General features: G+C 42.8%; 1 protein-coding gene across 1 annotated transcript in view; it reads right to left on the reverse strand.

Annotated features, from left to right (window-relative positions):
• Positions 1-1,406: 1,406 nt before the first annotated feature.
• Positions 1,407-22,182, reverse strand: part of HRAS (HRas proto-oncogene, GTPase) — a 98,416-nt gene continuing 77,640 nt past the window's right edge. Inside the window, exons 5-6 of the mRNA XM_069738363.1 lie at positions 14,519-14,643; positions 1,407-2,372 (exon numbers count right to left, since the gene is read on the reverse strand). Of these exons, the coding sequence (XP_069594464.1) occupies positions 14,524-14,643 (120 nt within the window). The 3' untranslated portion in view covers positions 1,407-2,372; positions 14,519-14,523. The remainder of the gene's footprint in view (positions 2,373-14,518; positions 14,644-22,182) is intronic.

Below are 22,182 nucleotides of genomic sequence, written 5' to 3' on the forward strand. Positions count from 1 at the left end.
TCCCCCTTTCTTTCATTCCTTTTCTATAGAACAAATTCTGTTCAGGTCCAAGATCACTTCCTTTAATCCCTCTTTCTGCCACAGAAGTAATTCCTTAGCAATCATTAGTAAAAATAAAATTATAATTAACACAAAAAAAACATTGTTTTTTTTTTATTGTCAATGGTTTTTCCCCATATAACCGTGTGTGTATGCGTGTGTGTATGCGTGCGCATGTGTAATATATATATATATATATATATATATATATATATATATATATATATATATATATATATATATATATATATATATATATATCAAATTTATTGCCTAACCTTTAGATTCTTCTTGGAAGTTGGAATCGGTGAGGAGGGTCGTTTTTTACTATTCTTTTGGCTGGGGGCGAGGGGATGGATTGGGCACTTTAAGTCAATGATTTTTTATTTCACACTTTCTTTCGCTCACTAGGGGACGTCTGATCTCTTGGCTAAAGCGTTGGAATAAGTATTGCACGGCATTATAGTCTGTCAGACGGCCGTTTAAACCGGACGGAGCTCAGTAGTCAGATGGACGTATAAATTGGACTGAGATCAGAACGCAGTGCACGGACTGGCTGGCGGCTCTCCCGACCACAGCTTGACAGCCGTATATATTTCTATAAAATGAAAAAGAGGTAGTGATACGGCACTCACCCGATTTTTTTTCGATGTTGAGCACCAAATACCCACTCTGCTTTACACCGCTAGTTATCTGCCATAGAGGATCCTTCTCCATATGCCTATGGACTTGATACCGTAGTGCCGTTCATTTGTTGCCTTCACTTACTTGGTCCTCATATATTTCTATACTGCCCTCACACTTTGGTCGGGAGAGCCACTGGCCAGTCCGTGGCCTGCGCTCTTATCTCGGTCCGCTTTATACAGTTGTCCGACTGCGTCCTTAGACGGACATCAGCCTATTAGACCATGCCTCTAGTATGGCCTAATAGGTACATACAGAACGCAGACCCAGGGGTCATTGTGGCAGCTGGACGCCGAGTAAACTATTGGCAACCTGCATTCGCAAGGAACCAATGGTCGACAGAGGGAGCCTCCTTCCTCTGTCAAACACTTTAAATTCCAAGTTCGTTACTAAGTATAGAATTTAACAGGGTTATCGGCAAAATCTTTAGTGTCGGCAGTTGCGGGGGGCCGCATGGCTGTGCATTATAGCCGAACTTCATGAGCGCAGAGGACAGTGCCAACTAGCTGATCCTGACCGGCACTAGCACTCTAACCATGATAGATATAGCTTTGGGTGCTAATAGGTGAAACCCTGAAGACTTTACATGTGTAGGAATGAACAGCAAACCATGCTTTACTATACAGTGAGCCACCAAAAAAAACAAGTATAATATACCTGTTTTTTTTTTTGTTTTTTTTTTTGGGGGGGGGGTTGTTTTTAAGATTGTGGCCAAATTAAGCCACTATATTGTTATACAACCGAGTCATAAATCGAGGGAACATTTGCAATGCTTAACTTTGATAGATCGCTCTGGCATGATATGAATGGAGCCCTAGTGAGCATACCTGAACACTACGTAATGTAGGCTAAAATGTTATGGACTTTCACTCAATCAAACCAGCTTAACAAAAATACAACTGAAGTAGAAAAAAGGAAATACCATACATTCATCATAAGTTATTTTTATGATATATTTAGCCTAGCCCCTTTTCCGAGCAACAACTAAGATAACAGATACTTGAGAATAATGAAGACTTAAAATTACAACTTTTAGTCACTTTGCAAATTATCTAAAAGTTTCAAGAGTCATCTAAAAGGTCTTTTTAAGTAATATCAACGTAATAGATATTATTTATGGAGTATGTGAATAGACTTATCAAAGAAAGTAAAATTCTTTACTTTGGGGCAAATCCGTGACATGACCGGTTTATAAATATACCCTAAAGGGCAATCGTATTATGAATAAAAAAACCTAAAAAAAAAAACCCCAAACATTCTATGCTGGACCAGGTTACTCATCCAAAAGAACCATTTTTACGTGGAAATAATGATTCTAATGTTAGTACTCAAGAGAACTACCGCTACCGTAGCACTCTTGGGTACTACCGTAGATCCACTGACCTGCCGAACAACAGTCACGTCATTAACCCTTTTGTTGCAATTAATACTACCTGTGGTATCCACTCCACTCATCCAGAAGACAAATACATTCCTGGATGTGGAAATCAAATCCCCAGGTTGATCAGGTTTATGTCTTTCCAGATAATTCTTCACAGAAGGCTTGAAGTCTTCTAATCTCTTCGAATACTTATCCACCTGGTATCTGGAACGTGGCTGGAGGAGCAGACTAGGGGGGACATGTTCAGGTCAGGCAGTGACCTGCGACCCTAGCAAAGGAGAAATATAGAGATTCTTTAAAAATGATATTTCATCTAATAAGAAAATAAAAAATTGATGTAACCATCACTAAAATGTTAACATTTCCATCTTCAGGAGAAAAAAAAAAGCTTAAAAAAAACCCAGAAGGTTACATCAAAGATTGGGGACCTCAAAGCGAACATGAACTGGGACCCCATTTTGTTAGCAGGTTCTAGAACACAGGAGGGTCTTCACCCACTTTTAATGGCCCTTTGGTAAATTTCCTACATTTGTTTGCTTAAATATAAAAAAAAAAAAAAAAATATGCAGATTCTCCAGCTTGCCAGCAAGTATTGAGCCTACATCTTTGCAAGGACCAAAAGGTCAGTGGACTGCATTTATGCCGGTGGCATTGCTTACTCCAAAGATTAGGGGCCCAGGGCGGTTTGCTCGCTGCCCCAAATCTTCAGCGAAGACCACTTCGAATTATATCAACATACCAATGCAGATTGATTTAATACTTTTTTTTGGGGGGAGGGGGTGTATTTTTACTTTGGGGACATTCTTACTGGTGTAGTGGGGGTTACCGAGGGGGGTTGTTTACAGGAGCGGGCTTTTTTTTATTTTTTTTAAAAGGGGGGGGCAATATTACTGAACGGAGAGACTTGGATGGGGGGCAATGTAGGAGGCTTTTTTTGTTTTATAGAATAGGGCACTTTGGAAAGGTGGTGGTGGGGGGGGGATTGAGAATCTGCCTCCAAACCTTGTCTATATATATATATAATTGTCTAAGGGTTTTTCCGTCTGTCTGTCTGTCTGTCTGTCCTGGAAATCCCGCATCTCTGATTGGTCGAGGCCGCCAGGCCTCGACCAATCAGCGACGGGCACAGCGACGATGATGTCATAAAGGACGTAGACATCCCGCGTCTGATTGGTTGAGGCCGCCAGGCCTCGACCAATCAGCAACGGGCACAGCGACGATGATGTCATAATGGTTGCCATGGCGATGATGAGGTCATAAAGGTTGCCTCGATCAAGCAGCGACGGGCACAGTCTGCCGCGAATTCTGGAATCATCATTGTCCATATACTACGGGGACATGCATATTCTAGAATACCCGATGCGTTAGAATCGGGCCACAATCTAGTTTTAAATAAATGGGGACGTTACCAGTGTAAGACATGTAGATCAGTAAGATATATAGCAACACAAAAAAGTGGAGTAAAATAACCACCAAGAGGATAATAAAATCCAAACAATCATTTATTGAAATAAATTAGATACACAATAAAATAGCCAAATAATTTGGCACCAACAGAGGGGGATAGGTGCGGAGACATGCTGATTCAACAGGGAAGAAACCAGGGACAATAAGTAGCCAGGGGAAAGTCAGATATCAATTCATGTAAGCATGATTATAAGAATCTAAGAAAAATAATGAGTATACAAAAAGCAGGTGATAAATCAAATGCAACCCATATGAGGACCACCACACTCATAAGTACCCCTCAGTTATTACTGCTCACCCATTGCAACTGGCATTGACTGCAGGTCTCCCTGCTGGCCCCTTGACGCGCGTTTCGTGTAGATGCATCTTCAAGAAGGGGAATGTCTTGTGCCGTAACCCAGGGGTTTAAATAGATCAGCCCCTAAATGCCAGTGCATGGGGCGCATGCATCCCGGAAGTCATACACCAGAAAAGGCATTTCCCCGTCAGAGTGATGTGCGCACGCGGGTGAAAAGTTCACCCAGTGACGTCAGTGAACATGCGCACATGTTTGTTCTGTTATTAAAGCCGTCCCAGTTGGCAATGGGTGAGCAGCAATAACTGTGGGGTACTTATGAGTGTGGTGGTGACTCCAAGGAACAGATCGTGAGACTTCGGACTCTGCTGCACAAGCGGACGAGGTTATGGTGGAATAATGCTTCCTTGGGGCAGTACCTGACTCGTGGCCTAATAACCAGAGGGCTACATGTTCAAATTTTCCCAGCCTTTTCAGTTGAGGATGAGATTTTTTAAAAAAAATCTATAAAAAGGACAGACATACTACAGATGCTCTGGAGAAATTGAATGAAGATCTAGAAAAAGATTTCACTAAATAGGAACCGGAGATCTGTGCCATTAAATCTAAAAAACGACAGAGGGACAATCTAGAGTTTTGGAGAATAGAGTCTATAAGTGGAAGAGTAGGACTAATAGGTCACGTTCAACTCCCCAGTCACGTTCTGGTTCTATCTCCTCCCTTACTTCAGTGGATGAAATGAGTGTTAAGTCCAACCAGAGCAGAACTTCAGGGATTGAGAGTGCTAGGACTGAGCAACCATTTAGAAATATGAGGGGACGACATACTAATAAGAGGAAACTTACCCCTCCACCTGCTGATCGTAAAGCAAAAAATTTTGGTCTGCAAGTACCGTAATTAATTTATCTTCCCTATCTTTCTCTGAAACACAATTAGATCTATTACAGCTGGGCTTGAATTTTGTGCCTTGTAACGGCTTTGATTATTTCACAGTCCTAAAGGATTTGCAGATGTTTTGCCGCAAGCTAATCGTTAGAAAGCTGCATCATCAAGCTGATATTGGTCTGGGTCTGACTAGTCCTATGGAACAACAAGCAGCGGCTGCCCGGGAAGACCACTTGAAGGAACAACGACCTGATTATGTAGGTACCTTGCCATGCTCGATCTTGCCCCTTTTCGGTGTGTTCCCAGGTGGATATTTTTTGCAAACTAGTTACTAAGGATTTAAAAAGAGGTCTCTGGTTATTTGCATAATGATAATTTGACAGCGACACAAAGACGTGCATTGAGAGTGTTACAATCACTCGATTCTGTGGTTATTAAACTAGCAGAGAAGGGGGAATGTAGCGATCTGGCTGATCGATAAATACGAGGGGGAAGCATTTTGTCAGTTAAGAGATAAGAAAACATATCGATTATTGCCTCAGAATCCTACCCAGGTGTTTGCTGGTGAGCTTGAGTGCATAATTACAAACGCTGATGAGTTGAGTATTGCCCTGAGGAAGGTCTTGGATGGTTTGTTAACGTGCACAAGGACCCTTAAGGTACCGTCACACATAACGATATCGTTAACGATATCGTTGCTTTTTGTGACGTAGCAACAATATCGTTAAGGAAATCGTTCTGTGTGACAGCGACCAACGATCAGGCCCCTGCTGGAAGATCGTTTGTCACTGAGGAAAGTCCAGAACTTTATTTAATCGCTGGATCTCCCGCTGACATCGCTGGATCGGCGTGTGTGACACCGATCCAGCGATGTCTTCACTGGTAACCAGGGTAAACATCGGGTTACTAAGCGCAGGGCCGCGCTTAGTAACCCGATGTTTACCCTGGTTACCAGCGTAAACGTTAAGAAAACAAACACTACACACTTACATTCAGCTGTCTGTCCCCGGCGCTCTGCTTCTCTGCACTCCTCCTGCATTCTGTGTCAGCGCCGGCCAGCCGGAAAGCACAGCGGTGACGTCACCGCTCTGCTTTCCGGCTGACCGGCGCTGACAGTGCAGAGGAAAGCAGAGCGCTCAATCTGTTCTCGTCTGCTGTGCGGAAGTTGTCCTGACTCTCTTACATGCATTTATTATGGATGTGTTGGAGTTTTTTTCCACCCAATTTTTGATTTTAATTTTTGTGTTTCTCAGTTTTTAGTTTTAGTTTTAAAATGCTGGTTCATGTTTTGTGGATCGGAACATGCCTTCAGGAAACGCCTTCTCCCTTCCTATCGTGACATGACTAATGAAGACCGGGATTCAGCTTTGCTGGGATGACCAAGAGGGACTCCATTTTGTTTTTTTATATACATATACAGGTCCTTCTCAAAAAATTAGCATATAGTGTTAAAGTTCATTATTTACCATAATGTAATGATTACAATTAAACTTTCATATATTATAGATTCATTATCCACCAACTGAAATTTGTCAGGTCTTTTATTGTTTTAATACTGATGATTTTGGCATACAACTCCTGATAACCCAAAAAACCTGTCTCAATAAATTAACATATCAAGAAAAGGTTCTCTAAACGACCTATTACCCTAATCTTCTGAATCAACTAATTAACTCTAAACACATGCAAAAGATACCTGAGGCTTTTATAAACTCCCTGCCTGGTTCATTACTCAAAACCCCCATCATGGGTAAGACTAGCGACTAGTGTTGAGCGATACCGTCCGATACTTGAAAGTATCGGTATCGGATAGTATCGGCCGATACCCGAAAAGTATCGGATATCGCCGATACCGATATCCGATACCAATACAAGTCAATGGGACATCAAGTATCGGAAGGTATCCTGATGGATCCCAGGGTCTGAAGGAGAGGAAACTCTCCTTCAGGCCCTGGGATCCATAGTGAGGTGTAAAATAAAGAATTAAAATAAAAAATATTGTTATATTCACCTCTCCGGCGGCCCCTGGAACATCACCGCGAGGAACCGGCGTCCGGCAGGCTTCTTTGTTCAAAATGAGCGCCTTAAGGACCTGCGGAATGACGTCGCGGCTTCTGATTGGTCGCGTGCCGCCCATGTGACCGCCACGCGACCAATCAGAAGCCGCGACCTCATTCCACAGGTCCTAAAGGCGCTCATTATAGGAATTTATCTGAGGAATGACGTCGCAGCTTCTGATTGGTCGCGTGGCGGTCACATGGGCGGCACGCGTCCAATCAGAAGCCGCGACGTCATTCCGCAGGTCCTAAAGGCGCTGATTTTGAACAAAGAAGCCTGCCGGACGCCGGTGACTCGCGGTGATGTTCCAGGGGCCGCCGGAGAGGTGAATATAACAATATTTTTTATTTTAATTCTTTATTTTACACCTCCGATACCGATACCCGATACCACAAAAATATCGGATCTCGGTATCGGAATTCCGATACCGCAAGTATCGGCCGATACCCGATACTTGCGGTATCGGAATGCTCAACACTACTAGCGACCTGACAGATGTCAAGAAGGCCATCATTGACACCCTCAAGCAAGAGGGTAAGACCCAGAAAGAAATTTCTCAACAAATAGGCTGTTCCCAGAGTGCTGTATCAAGGCACCTCAATGGTAAGTCTGTTGGAAGGAAACAATGTGGCAGAAAACGCTGTACAACGAGAAGAGGAGACCGGACCCTGAGGAAGATTGTGGAGAAGGACCGATTCCAGACCTTGGGGAACCTGAGGAAGCAGTGGACTGAGTCTGGTGTGGAAACATCCAGAGCCACCGTGCACAGGCGTGTGCAGGAAATGGGCTACAGGTGCCGCATTCCCCAGGTAAAGCCACTTTTGAACCATAAACAGCGGCAGAGGCGCCTGACCTGGGCTACAGAGAAGCAGCACTGGACTGTTGCTAAGTGGTCCCAAGTACTTTTTTCTGATGAAAGCAAATTTTGCATGTCATTCGGAAATCAAGGTGCCAGAGTCTGGAGGAAGACTGGGGAGAAGGAAATGCCAAAATGCCTGAAGTCCAGTATCAAGTACCCACAGTCAGTGATGGTGTGGGGTGCCATGTCAGCTGCTGGTGTTGGTCCACTGTGTTTCATCAAGGGCAGGGTCAATGCAGCTAGCTATCAGGAGATTTTGGAGCACTTAATGCTTCCATCGGCTGAAATGCTTTATGGAGATGAAGATTTCATTTTTCAGCACGACCTGGCACCTGCTCACAGTGCCAAAACCACTGGTAAATGGTTTACTGACCATGGTATTACTGTGCTCAATTGGCCTGCCAACTCTCCTGACCAGAACCCCATAGAGAATCTGTGGGATATTGTGAAGAGAAAGTTGAGAGACGCAAGACCCAACACTCTGGATGAGCTTAAGGCCGCTATTGAAGCATCCTGGGCCTCCATAACATCTCAGCAGTGTCACAGGCTGATTGCCTCCATGCCACGCCGCATTGAAGCAGTCATTTCTGCCAAAGGATTCCCGACCAAGTATTGAGTGCATAACTGAACATTATTATTTGTTGGTTTTTTTGTTTGTTATTAAAAAACACTTTTATTTGATTGGATGGGTGAAATATGCTAATTTATTGAGACAGGTTTTTTGGGTTATCAGGAGTTGTATGCCAAAATCATCAGTATTAAAACAATAAAAGACCTGACAAATTTCAGTTGGTGGATAATGAATCTATAATATATGAAAGTTTAATTGTAATCATTACATTATGGTAAATAATGAAATTTAACACTATATGCTAATTTTTTGAGAAGGACCTGTATACACACACATATATATACACACATATATATATATATACACACACACACATATACATATATATATTTCATCACTTATTGTGATGTACTCACATTTTGGTGTTTTATTGTGCCCTCCCTTGCACTTGTCATTACTGCACTTTTGTTTATTATTATTAGTGATTAATTGTATATGTACTGGAATCACATTTTTTCCAGGTTTTTTTGCACCTTTGTGGATCTTTTTCATACACACACACTTTTGTATTAATTTTAAATAAATACAGAGTTTCCTTTTTCTGGTCTGTCGTTTTATGGCAGCTGCCTTGGTATTCTTAAAGATGGCCTCCACAGTGCGCACGCGCGCCCTGAATTCTGCACTGCTTGTCTTTGTCTGTGGCTATGACATGATGCGATGAGTGCATATTTACTGACGTCACTGGGTGAACATTTCACCCGCATGCGCACATCGCTCTGACTTTCACGGGGAAAGGCCTTTTCTGGTGTATGACTTCCGGGACGCGTGCGCCACATGCACTGGCATTTAGGGGCTGATCTATATAAACCCCTGGGTTACGGCACAAGACATTCCCCTTCTTGAAGATGCATCTGCGCGAAACGTGCGCCAAGGGGCCAGCAAGGAGACCCACGGTCAATGCCAGTTACAATGGGTGAGCAGCAATAACTGAGTGGTACTTATGAGTGTGGTGGTCCTCATATGGGGGGCATTTGATTTATCACCTGCTTTTTGTGTACTCATTCTTAGATTCTTATAATCATACTTACATGAATTGATATCTGACTTTTCCCCTGGCTACTTATTGTTCCTGGTTTCTTCCCTGCTGTATCAGCATGTCTCCGCACCTATCCCCCTCTGTCGGTGTCAAATTATTTAGCTAGTATTATGTGTATGTGGTTTGTGTTTCAATAAATGATTGTTTGGATGTTATTATCCTCTGTGATTTTTGTACTCCACTTTTTTTGGGTTGCATTATAATGGGTCAGCAGCATAATAATAGGTCAGCAGCATTATAATGGGTCATATACCATAGAGGAGAAGCAGAAGGCAGGCACAGCTGTATGAACTCGAATTGATGAAGCTGCACATACACCAGGGATTATGGGTGCCACTTCCAAAGAAAAATCTGTATATCCATAGAAAAGAAAGTGGATTGGCACATACCGTCCCATGCAACAAAATCCTTTATTGTGGCATCATCATACAACAGCAGGCAGATAAAACAGTGGCGCAAATGCAGACGACGATCGTTTCACGCTTGTATTGTGCTTCAACAGTTCATCCTGCTGAAGCGCAATGATAGTCGTCTGTATTTGCTCCACTGTTTTATCTGCCTGCTGTTGGTATGATGATGCCACAATAAAGGATTTTGTTGCACGGGACGGTATGTGCCAATCTGCTTTCGTCTCTATGGATATTATAATGGGTCAGCATTGGTAGTGCAATGGACACTACGTGAGGCTGTGTGACTGCACAGCAGTATGGTACTTGTGCAAGTGTTGTGACGTTGCTTGTAGTACTGGACTGACTGCGTGTTGCAGGTGGCTGAGTCTGTGTGATATAGTCTGTAGATAGGAAAGCATTGCATGTAGTCTGTAGGTAGCAGAGCCCTGTGTGTGAGGCTGTGTGTCTGCAGAGCCCTGTGTGAAATGTGTGAATTGTGTTGGGAGCCTACAAATCGTTTTGGTAGAGAGACCTTCTGTTTCCACTGTGGGTTGGCATATGGTGCCCACCCTTCTGTTTTGGGCAGAGGGATGGGGATATGTAGCATATATAACGGGGGCCAGGGTGGTAGTCATGGCGAAGGGGCTTCTGTATTTCCATCACACCCCGGCGCCCTGTGGCATTAATACCATGTATATTCTGTTGTGTGCTGTGTTTGCAATGTATTTCATTGTGGGTTAAAGTTCTCCTCAGACTGCAAAGTCCCAATTTGTTTCAGCAACACACAAATATTCTCAAAGTCCAGATCCATTTTCAACAAAATTTTCCTCAGCTTGTGCAGTTTTGTTACAGACACCGCACAGCAATCTTCACATGTTATGGATACTCTTCCTCCTGAGCTATCCCTGGTCCTTCCCGACACCATGTGTCTCCAGTCCTGCCGCTTCCTGAGTAGCCGGTCTAGCTTGTCCCTGGTGCTCCCTGTCCACTTTCCCCATCTTGAGCGAAATTACAGGATGCCGCTGCCAATCCTTGTCAGACCGTAGGTCTCAGACGTCATGGGAGTTGCCCATAAGCCTAGCCGCTGTTTCTCTCATGCTGCCCAGATCCACTCGTGCTCCAATGTCTGTCCACCCGTAGGGCCTGAACCGATGAGCCTCTGTCATAACACAGCTCTCCAACTACACTGTTCTTTCTATCTTCAACACCAACCAACTTTTTCAGAGCAAATTCTCCTCCTCTTCCTCTAACTAGCATCCTATTGGCTTAACTGAACTCACTCTAAACTCCTACTCTATAGTGCCCTCCACTATCCTAAATCCTGTATTACCCTAATTATATCCCTAACACAAAAGACATATGCTTTACACAAAATATAAACATAGGCACACTGTTAAACACAAAATGTACCCGGTTTTATTTAGAAGGTACGCACAGGGATGTAGGGCACAATCTAGCTCCCAGCACACCCCCTACACATAAATTGGAAGGACTGTGTTAAATCCCAGCTCAGCAGTGTTTGATTAGAAGCACTTGCATGGTTTCTCTAAAAAGCAGAAGTAGATTCATTGTGGGACCTGAGAAGATATGAGCTATAGTATGAGAAATGTGCCGGGATCTCTCCCTGAATGGAATGACTGAGGAGTCAGTTTGGTAGATGTAGAAAAGGTAAAAGGTGTTAGCACATGAATACACAGACGAAGGGGACCAGACCAGATGTGTCTTGGGTATATGATTTTGCTAGGTACTTTTCAGATGTGTCTTGGAGCTGAAAAGAGGTCAGGATCCCTCTCTGAGAAGAGTCTGCACAGGCCATGTGCAGAGAAACCACAAGTGTCAGTTGTTGCTGTGGACAACAGCCGTCTTGTCTGACCGAGCTGGGACTAGCTCAGCCATGTACGAGTAGCCAAAGTCTGTTCTGTTTAGTTAATGCTTAGATAAGGATAGGTATTTAGGTTTACGCGTTTGTTTTTGGTGCTGTGCAACCTGTGGAAAGTAATGAAAACTGCACGTATTTGGACCAAAACTGTATTGCCTGTGAACGCTAATCAAGGCCTAATGCCTACCAGAGAATGCAAATTCCTACAATATTTACAATAGAAGTGTAGCGGCGCTATTGTCAATGCATAAGATAAGCAGCAAGTATCACCCTCAACCACATAGGGAAAAAAGTTACTGTAAATACAAAATAAAGATCGTACTTGCGCTTGAAAAAAATTATGCTTTTAATTTGAATATCTACAAATGCAATGTATTACCTGGTAAAGGGAAGATGGAGCTGAATTGATGACGCTACTTGCATGCCGATAAAACTATCAATCTAGACATAAATTCTAAAACCAAAGAATAGTAGAAAAAGTAGTAAAAATATCCCTCTTCCAGGGAGGGTCTCTGCGCGCGGGTCTGTCCCTATGGCTACGTTTTATTGATGATATCCTCTTTATATGGGAAGGTGATGACGCCTCACTTAACCATTTTTTATAAGATAATAAAAACGATTTTTTTCTTCAATTTTCAGCAATTACTAATAAAGAACATATACATTTTTTAGATTTAAATATTTGTTGATAATGGTAAGATTCAGACAAGTACATATACCAAACCCACGGTCTCGAACAGCTTCATCTCGATGGGCAGTTGCCACCTTCCTAGATGGTTACTCAATGTTCCACGCAGCCAATTCATGCGATTGAACCGAAATTGCTCCAGACGTATAGATTATACTAAAGAATCTGATACCCTCATAGAGAAATTCGTAAGTAAGAGATATGATCATAGCCACCTAATAGAAACAAGGGATAATGTGGGGGACATCCCCAGGGAACAACTTCTTAGTGACCATATAAAGAAACATGATATCTCTATGGAAAATAAAGACAAGGTGTCCATTCCAATCATTACCCAATATAATTCAAATACCCAATTACTCAAAGATTGTCAAAAAACATTGGACACTTGAAAGATGATAAAGTGATTGGCGATAAACTATCAGGCAATCCGAGCCTTGTTTATAGGAAAGCACAGAATTTAGGCACTTTTATTGCTCCCACCATACAGAATCCGAATCCAATAGAGAAACACTTTGGACCCTTTATACAACTTATAAAAGGATTTTTCCCATTTCTGAAGTGTAAAATGTGCAGGCTATTACATTTAACTAAACAGAAATCTGTGTTATCCCATAATGGCATGAAAATAGGGATTACAGATTTCATCACATGCACCACTGAGGGAGTAATTATTTGATCGAGTGCCCCTGCAGGAAGATGTACGTAGGGCGAACTAAACGCCCTCTATGTAGGAGAATTCATGAACACCTACGCAATATAAAAAAGAAATATAACCACTCCCTATCTAAGCATTTTTCAAAACATCATGGGGGGGGATCTCTACATGGAATAAAGGCGACTGGTATTAAGGTAGTCCAAAAAGATTGGCGAAATGGTGATTTTATAAAATGGATGTCCAGGAAAGAAACTCGGTATATTTTTGAACTGGACACTCAAGCCGAAAGGACTAAATAATGGAGTCGAACTTTTTGCATTTGATTGACATCCAGCTAATGAGCCATGGACATATAAAGCCATCAGAGCACAGGAGGAGCCTACCCCGATGAAGGAATCCGTGCTATTCCGAAACGCGTTGGTTGTTTCTTGGCTCCTACAGTGTTCCGTACCACCAACAAGGGCACCACGTGACTGGCTGGACACGTGACCCGAACTCACCGCAGGTCCTGACGGCTGCTACGAGACTCTGCACTGAGCGCCTGCTCGCTTCCTATTACACGGCCGGCTGTCACCGGCCGAGACAGCATGCCAAGGACATACACATCGGGTTGCCGCAAAGCAAGTGAAGCTAAGTATAAAGAAGCGCCGTGCGCGAGTGTATTGTCTCCACCAAATAGTGAAGTTTCATCCTAACACTTATTGGACTACTCCATAGATTTATATCTCAATAGGTAGGACACGCTTCCTCATTAATATACACGTCCAATCACAGGGGCACCATACCGTATTTTGAGTACTTTCTAAGGGATTCAGTTCACAGTTTATAATTTATGCATGCCCTTATATTTAGTACCTTTGGTATAACCTTCAATATACAGGAATATACCCCTTAGAAACGCTTCATTTTTCCTACTTTTTCTACTACTTCTTTGGTTTTAGAATTTGTGTCCAGATTGATACCGTTTTATCCGCATGCAAGTAGCGTCATCAATTCCGCTCCATCTTTCCTTTACCAGGTAATACGCTGCATTTGTAGATATTCAAATTAAAAGCATAATTTTTGCAAGCGCAAGTACGATCTTTATTTTGAATTCCTACAATAGTTTTCGGGGAAAAAGTTAGGGTAATGTTAATGTATTAAACCAATTACCGTCTTCTACAGAATCCAACACAGTTAGGCTCATGTGATGGCGATACTGACGCAGCAGATCATACTGCGCTCGATGTAGGACCCCAAAGTGTCTTTTACAACGTAAGCCTATGAAGAGTCAGAACAGGGCACTGTAGGCTTACATTGTAAAGTAGACTTCCAGCTGGATCAGGAGAGTCTGAATTACCATCACGATGCGTCTCAGAAGATGGCGAATATTAACAACGGGACAAGGCACCAACATTTACACAGGTTTAAAGGGGGAAAAAATGAAAGTTAACTGCAGCGCTGCTTTAACTTTTGAAAACAAACCAGTTGATTTCATAAATAGCAGCCATCAGTTTTGTAAATGTATTTAAGAAACAGTGAATATTGATAAGAGTCCTGTTCGAAAACAAATGGCGCCGACGTTCTTACCATGGTCAGGATACAACGCACTTGCAGTTCAGGCAGCCCTTCTCGCTCTCATCAGGGGGGTTGAGTTTCCGTAACTTATGCTGCCGGATTTCTCGCACTAATGTGTAAAAGGCGTCTTCTACTCCCTGCGAGATACAGGAGACATCAAGATACAGAACTGATTACAGATCATTGTGCCATCTGGAAAGATATAGGCAAGTCTCAGCACGGTAAGTGATAATCAATAGTGAATAGTTCCGAAAGGAGTCATTCGTAATGTAGTACAATGCCTGCTGTCGAATGTCTGTGGGCTGTGAACCATCTGCGGTGTCATCCCGATTTACATTGGTAAAGCCTTCAAGGTTAGGATCATACTTGCATCGAAACTTCAGTTAGGAGACTCCGCCACAAGCCCTTCCATCTTTGCTAGATTTTTTCTTTACAGGCAGTTTTTACAGAAAAAAAAAAAATACTAATGTGAACCTAGCCCAATCTGCAAAAATACAACAATACCATGGGATAAAGCTCACATATAGGGTAAACCCCCAATAGAAGAGGCTGAAATGACAAAGATTAGTGCTCACCGGAGGAGGGTGTGTGAGACACAATCATTAGGAATAGAAGTTGGTGATTTTTTTTTTTTTTAAATTAAAAAAAAAAAAAAATGCCAGTATGGCGCTGAACCTCGCAGTGCAAATAGAGAATCTTCAATAGAACCGCAAGAGTCTTCTTTCCAGCAGAGCAGCCAATTCTCAGGCTGTGCGCACACGTTCAGGTTTTTTCACATTTTTTTTTCGTGTTTTTTCGCGGTAAAAACTCATTAAAAATGCATACATTATGCATTCTATCATTTAGAATGCATTCTGCATGTTTTGTGCACATGATGCGTTTTTTTCCGCGAAAAAAACGCATCGCGGTAAAAAAAAAGCAGCATGTTCATTAATTTTGCGGATTTTCTGCGTTTTTCTCGCTATTGTATGCATTTGGGAAAAAAATGCACAAAAAACGCATGAAAAAACGCATGAGGATTTCTGGCAGAAATGTCCAGTTTTTGTCAGGAAAATTTCTGCAAGAAATCCTGACGTGTGCACATACCCTCAGTGTGTTTTTTTTTTCCAAATAGCTGGACAACACTGCCTTGTCAGATGCAGTTTTTCATTCAGATAAAAGGGTTTCCTGAAGCCTCAGATGAAGCAGAAGTTTCGCCATATTAGTTAAATGGATTGTTTGGAACCAACAGTGATTAGTGATAAGTGAACGTGCTTGAATAAAGGTACCGTTACACTAAACGACTTACCAACGATCACAACCAGCGATACGACCTGGCCGTGATCGTTGGTAAGTCATTGTGTGGTCGCTGGGGAGCTGTCACACAGACAGCTCTCCAGCGACCAACGATCAGGGGAACGACTTCGGCATTGTTGAAACGGTCTTCAACGATGCCGAAGTCTCCGGGTAACCAGGGTAAACATCGGGTTACTAAGTGCAGGGCCGCGCTTAGTAACCCGATATTTACCCTGGTTACCACTGTAACAGTAAAAAAAACAACAACAAAAAACACTACATACTTACATTCCGATGTCTGTCACGTCCCCCGCCGTCAGCTTCCCGCACTGACTGTCAGCGGCGCCGGCTGTAAAGCAGAGCACAGCGGTGACGTCACCGCTGTGCTCTGGCTCTGCTTTACATAGGGGTCCTCACTTGCCTGTTATGTCCTGCTGCCTTTAGGTCTGTTTTAGTACTTTGCATTATTATTATTATTATTATTATTATTATTATTATTATTATTTATTTTTCTAGCGCCATTTATTCCATGGCGCTTTACATGTAAGGAGGGGTATACACAATAAAAACAAGTACAATAATCTTGAACAATACAAGTCATAACTGGTACAGGAGGAGAGAGGACCCTGCCCGCGAGGGCTCACAATCTACAAGGGATGGGTGAGGATACAGTAGGTGAGGGTAGAGCTGGTCATGCAGTGGTTTGGTCGATCGGTGGTTACTGCAGGTTGTAGGCTTGCCGGAAGAGGTACGTCTTCAGGTTCTTTTTGAAGGTTTCGATGGTAGGCGAGAGTCTGATATGTTGTGGTAGAGGGTTCCAGAGTAGGGGGGGATGCGCGAGAGAAATCTTGTATACGATTGTGGGAAGAGGAGATAAGAGGGGAGTAGAGAAGGAGATCTTGTGAGGATCGGAGGTTGCGTGCAGGAAAATACCGGGAGACGCATGCATTATGGCCATGCATGGTCTTTTAAAATTATTTTAAATGGTCTATTGTGGCTTATTACGGTAGTAAAGTCCAATAAAATCTTTTCTTCTACACAACAACCTTCAGGAGAGTTCGAACACTAATATTGTAAAATTATTATGAATTTACAAGTGAGAGAGGCGGCATGGAGCAATCAAGCAGATTATATTTTTGGCATGGGCCCACCTGGTGTTGGACATATTGGTACTCTACGGAAACCACCATTGACAGTATCAGTATCCACTTATCTAGTTAGGTTACAGAAAGCCCTCACCAAAATGGGTTGGGTGCTAAAAGTCTTGAGAAATACAGAAGAATTGGTTTAGCACCTAGAGGTTTGCTAATCCAGATTTTCCCTGCCTGGGAAGTTGATCAAGAATTTAGGACCATATGGGAGAGCAATTTGTGGAGAAAGGTTGAACTTGATGGACTTAGGTCTTTTTTTCAACCTATGCAACTATAAGCAAGAGTGGTTTGTCTCAATGTTCTGTCATTCTCCTGGATATGCTGATCAGACATGACAAGCGATCACTGGATAGACTTCAAACAAAAGAACAGAACCTTGGAAATTACGATATAACGGAAGTGACACCTTTGCAACAGTCTTAAAACTAATTGATTCGAAAAAGATATACGTGGTAAGAAAAAAAAAAAAAAAAAACTTTATATGGGATAAAAATTATTTTGAACCAGAAAAAGCCTCTAAATGGACACATCAGTGCATTTTGCGTACTTACTGACCGAAAGCAGCATTGTTGTATAGGGGTTTATCTTTCTCCCCGATACAATCTTGATAAATTTACGTTTATCAAATCAAACCTATTTGTTTTACAGGCAGTTGATATTTAACCTCTTAGTGACAGGGCCACATTTTTTTAAATCTGACCAGCGTCACTTTATTTGGTAATAACTCTGGAACCCTTCAACAAATACCAGTGATTTTGAAACTTTTTTTCGTGGCACAATATAATTTATGTAAAAACTTTACGTTCGAATATTAAACATGAATTAGCATAGGAACTCTTGCCTTTTTTTAATGGCAATACTTCAGGGAGTAGAAGACATGACTTATTTTGGGATTTATTACTTTTGGCCTTGAGCAATAATTATTTTGTTTTAAACCGCGTCTTCTACAAAAAGATTTCTGGCACAGCAATGGGGGCACGGTGTGCCCCATCCTACTTTTGGTGTGGTGGGAGGAAACCAAAAATCAGACCTCTGGAAGCTTTCCAATCTCAGGTCATTTAATGGTTCAGATTCATAGATGATATTCTACTGCCCTGGAGAGGTACTATAGAGGAATTAACTACTTGTTGCCAATCTTAATAACAATCCTTACAATATCACCTTAACATGCAATCTCTGCCCATCATCTATAAGATTCCTGGATTTAAGAATCACATTGAAGGGAACCTCCATAAAGACTGTTATACAGAAAACCAACCGTTACAATGGACTTCTACACTACACCAGATTCCACCCAGTAGATCTATGAAGTTGTATATCAAAAGGGACAGTTTCTACAGATATGGAGAAATTGCAGTACATGGGAGGACTTCAAGACTGAAGCCAAAGATTTTACCCATCAGATTCGTCACTAGGGGATACCCCCAAAAAAGTTGTTTCCAAAATTTTTCAACACTCATTAAGGAGTAAAAGGAGTGACACTTTTCTACCAAAAGTACAAAAACCCTGTAACAGTTAATGTGGTCACGACCTAGAACAATCAATGGTTGGATATTAAGCAAATCTTCAATAGTAATTGAGGCATACTACCTAGTGAGGCCAAATTACAAAGATTTAGGGTATGTGCACACGTTGCAGATTTGCCTATGGAAATTTCTGCGCAGATTCTGCATCTCTTGGCAGAAAACACAGGTAACAATCTGCGTAGATTTGATGCGTTTTTTAATGCAGATTTTCATGAGTTTTTGTTCGCTAAATAAAGATCCATTATTTAACAAAAAAATAGTGATGTAATTTCTTGTCCATCCTCTTCATTTACATACTCCATTGAAGAATGTTTACACAAACAGATAGATAGATCTATCATTTATCTATTCCATAACTAGACATAGGAAAAAATGCAGGCAGCACTCAACTTAAGGTGAAAAAAATGTGGTTGTATTTCAAACCCACATGTCTATCCCATATCTATCCCATATCTATCTATCTATTGATAGATCTATCCATCTATCGATAGATCTATTGACAGATAATACCAAGCCCGATGTTTAGTAATAAACATAATAAAATGTTAATAAAGATTTAAATAAAGACACAAAATTTGCGTTAGGCCGGGGTCACACTTGCGAGAAACTCGCACAAGTCTCTCGCATCAATACCCGGCACTACCGCCAGCACTTGGGACCAGAGCGTTCAGATGCATAGAAATACATGCAGCCGCACACTGCCGGGTATTGATGTGCGAGACTCGTGCGAGTTTCTCGCAAGTGTGACTCTGGCCTTAAACGCAATATCTGTTTAAGGAAAAAAAAAAAATGGCGTGGGTTCCCAGGAAATTTTCTGCGCCAGAGAGGGAAAGCCAGCAACTGGGGACCGATGTTTATAGCTTAGGAAGGGGTTAATACCCATGGATCTTCCCAGGCTATGAATATCAGCACTCAGCTGTATATTTAGCCTTTAATGGCTATTAAAAAAAAAATGACGTTTGTCCCCCTATAATTAATAGCCAGAAAAGGCTATGCAAACAGCTGCGGGCTGATATTCACATCCTAGGAAGGAGCCATGGGTATTGGTCCCCCACTGGCTACAAACACCAGCTCACAGCCGCCCCAGAAATGACCCATCTCTAAGATGCGCCAATTCTGGAACTTAGCCTCTCTCTTCCCACTGCCCTGTAGCGGTGACATATGGGGTAATAGGGGGTTAATGTCACCTTTGTATTATAAGGTGACATCAAGCCAGCTTAGTAATAGAGGTGTCAATAAGACACCTATCCATTACAAATCCTATAGTTGTGAAAGGGTTAAATAAAGACAGCCAGAATAAAATATTTTAATGAAATAAAACACTACACATTTTTCCCCATCTTTATTGTACACCTAATCCATGTGACGCCCTCGATCTCCTGCCAAAAAAATAAATAAGTAGTAATAAACCAACACAAATACTCCCTGGCACGATGTAGTCCATTTAATAATGACTGTCCCACGACTATCTCCACTATAGAGCTGTCACATTAGGAGATGTGACTGCTCTACAGGGCCCCCAGTGACACACTAACAGACAATGGCTCCAGCAGTGTTATCCCTGAAGGTTCAATGCAGTTCAAGCTCTCACTTTATAGCACTGCTGCATGAGAATTTTCCCACGCAGTGGAGCCGCAAGTGACAGCGACCTCTGACAGCGGAGTGATACAGTGCGGGAGGATTATCTCCTGTCATTGTATCACCGGAGACCCTGGAGAGCAGTCACATTTCACGATGTGACCGCTCTCCACAGGAGATCGTTGTGGGACACTCATCATTAAATTGATTACATCGGAACAGGGAGAATATTGTTGGTTTATTATTTCATTATTTTTATAGGAGATTGACGAGTAAAGACTGTATATGTGTGTATGTGTTTTTTTACACTTGAACTCAGTAGCCGGATGATGGGATTACTGCTGTCCCACCATCTGGCTAGCTGTCACTGTAGCAGGCATAGCCGGATGGGACGAGTAGTCCCATCAGATGATGCCTGCCTACATGCAGACCTGCACACAAACCCACACAGTCTCCGCCCACACACTCGTCCCCCTCCCTATCTGCAGCGTTTCTCGCACGCAAATCCGCAACAAAACCACAGATCTTTTTAAACCTGCGGTTTAGCTGTGGATTTGCCTGACAATGGAAGTCAATGGATGCAGAATTGCTGCAGATCCGCAAAAAGAATTGACATGCTGCAGAATGTGCACAACAATTCTCAATTTCCCATTGACTAACCTAGCTTGTGCACTACACTGCGGATTTGATGCAATTCCGCACGTTCAAAAACGCTGCAGAAACGCATCAAAATCCATAACGTGTGCACATAGCTTTATATCAAAGGTCCCAAGGAGAAATATTTGAAAGACCACCTAACTGTTAGCCACTATAAACACCCTACATATAATCTGAATAGGGGGAGGTGATTGAGAGGTACATAACCATGTAGAGGCTGCAACAACAGCCCTTTGTTGATCGCAGATGAAAGCATCGCTCTCAATACCTCCATGCAGGATCCACTCCAAAAATTACTTCAATTGTCACACCAGAAATCTTGTATACCCTCATTTGTGACCGTCCAAAAATCTACGTGCATCAAACTTTCCAAGAAATTTGAAGATGCAAAAGTGGCACCCCAGGAGTTCGGGTTACCACAGTAGTGCTGCCTTCCTCTCGGTGCTATGCCTGGAAACAAGAGGGATCTCTTTGGCAGGTAATCACAAACACACACAACACCTTCTGAATCCAGGCCAGGAGGGGGAGCTCAAAACCCTGTTTTAGGGCAGCTTCCCTGAATAAAGATCCTGGTTTGGAGGAGGAGTCAGACAGTTGGTCCTGAGAGACCAGCGAGTGCAGTTGAGTCTGGAGAGCAGACAGGAAAGGAGCAGGGGAGAGATTTCAGGGCTCAGGAGGCTGCAAGAGGGCCCCCCAGGAGCCAAAGTGCAGAGACCGGGTACCGGGAGCCCGAGGCTAGAGTGGAACTGTAGGACACCTAGCAGAACTGGAGGGCACAGAACTACACTTATACTGCCCAAATTAAGCCTGTGGTACAGCAGCACCCTGGAGCCTGGAGTCACTGTGCAGAGACCCCAGAAGGAACGGCTCAAGCTGGCTACCATACAGGTACCCGTCCCAGGACAGGGGAAGGAACCAGGACCTTGTTAGGACATTACAGACAGCAAGGGACTATAGCAAGCACACAGTGGAAGGCTCCCGACCTGACTTGCCAAGGGGATTTCACTTGTTTCCGGGCTGCCTGGACTCCTAATGTACCCATTGCCGGTACTCTGGACTGTGGCCTGCCAATTACAGTAAACCAGGTAAAGACTTTACAACTTGTGTCCTTTACTCATTGACCGGCAAACACCATCATCACCATACACTCCAGGACCCCTGGGAACCCCGCTTCACCTGTGGGAAGCGTCACCATCATTGCTGCAACAACATCCCCCAGAGGACCCCTTTAAAGCAGCATCGGTCCCCCTATTGACCGAACACCACAGGTGGAGTCACGATAGACTTATTCACAATTCCCCTTTAAAGACCGTTCCCTTTTACATTGAGTCACAGGGCCACAGACCGGGTCGCAGCCATCGTGTCATCCCCTTTAAAAGCAACCGGACCCAGTACTGAGTGCCCTGCCCTCGTGGGTGACTCACATACAGCATCTGTTGAACATTGGGACAGCGAGAAAGGGCTTGACCAAAGGTAAAACCCTCACGGC

Source organism: Ranitomeya imitator, chromosome 9 (genome assembly GCF_032444005.1).
Source record: "Ranitomeya imitator isolate aRanImi1 chromosome 9, aRanImi1.pri, whole genome shotgun sequence".
In the NCBI taxonomy this organism is placed as follows: Eukaryota; Metazoa; Chordata; class Amphibia; order Anura; family Dendrobatidae; genus Ranitomeya; species Ranitomeya imitator.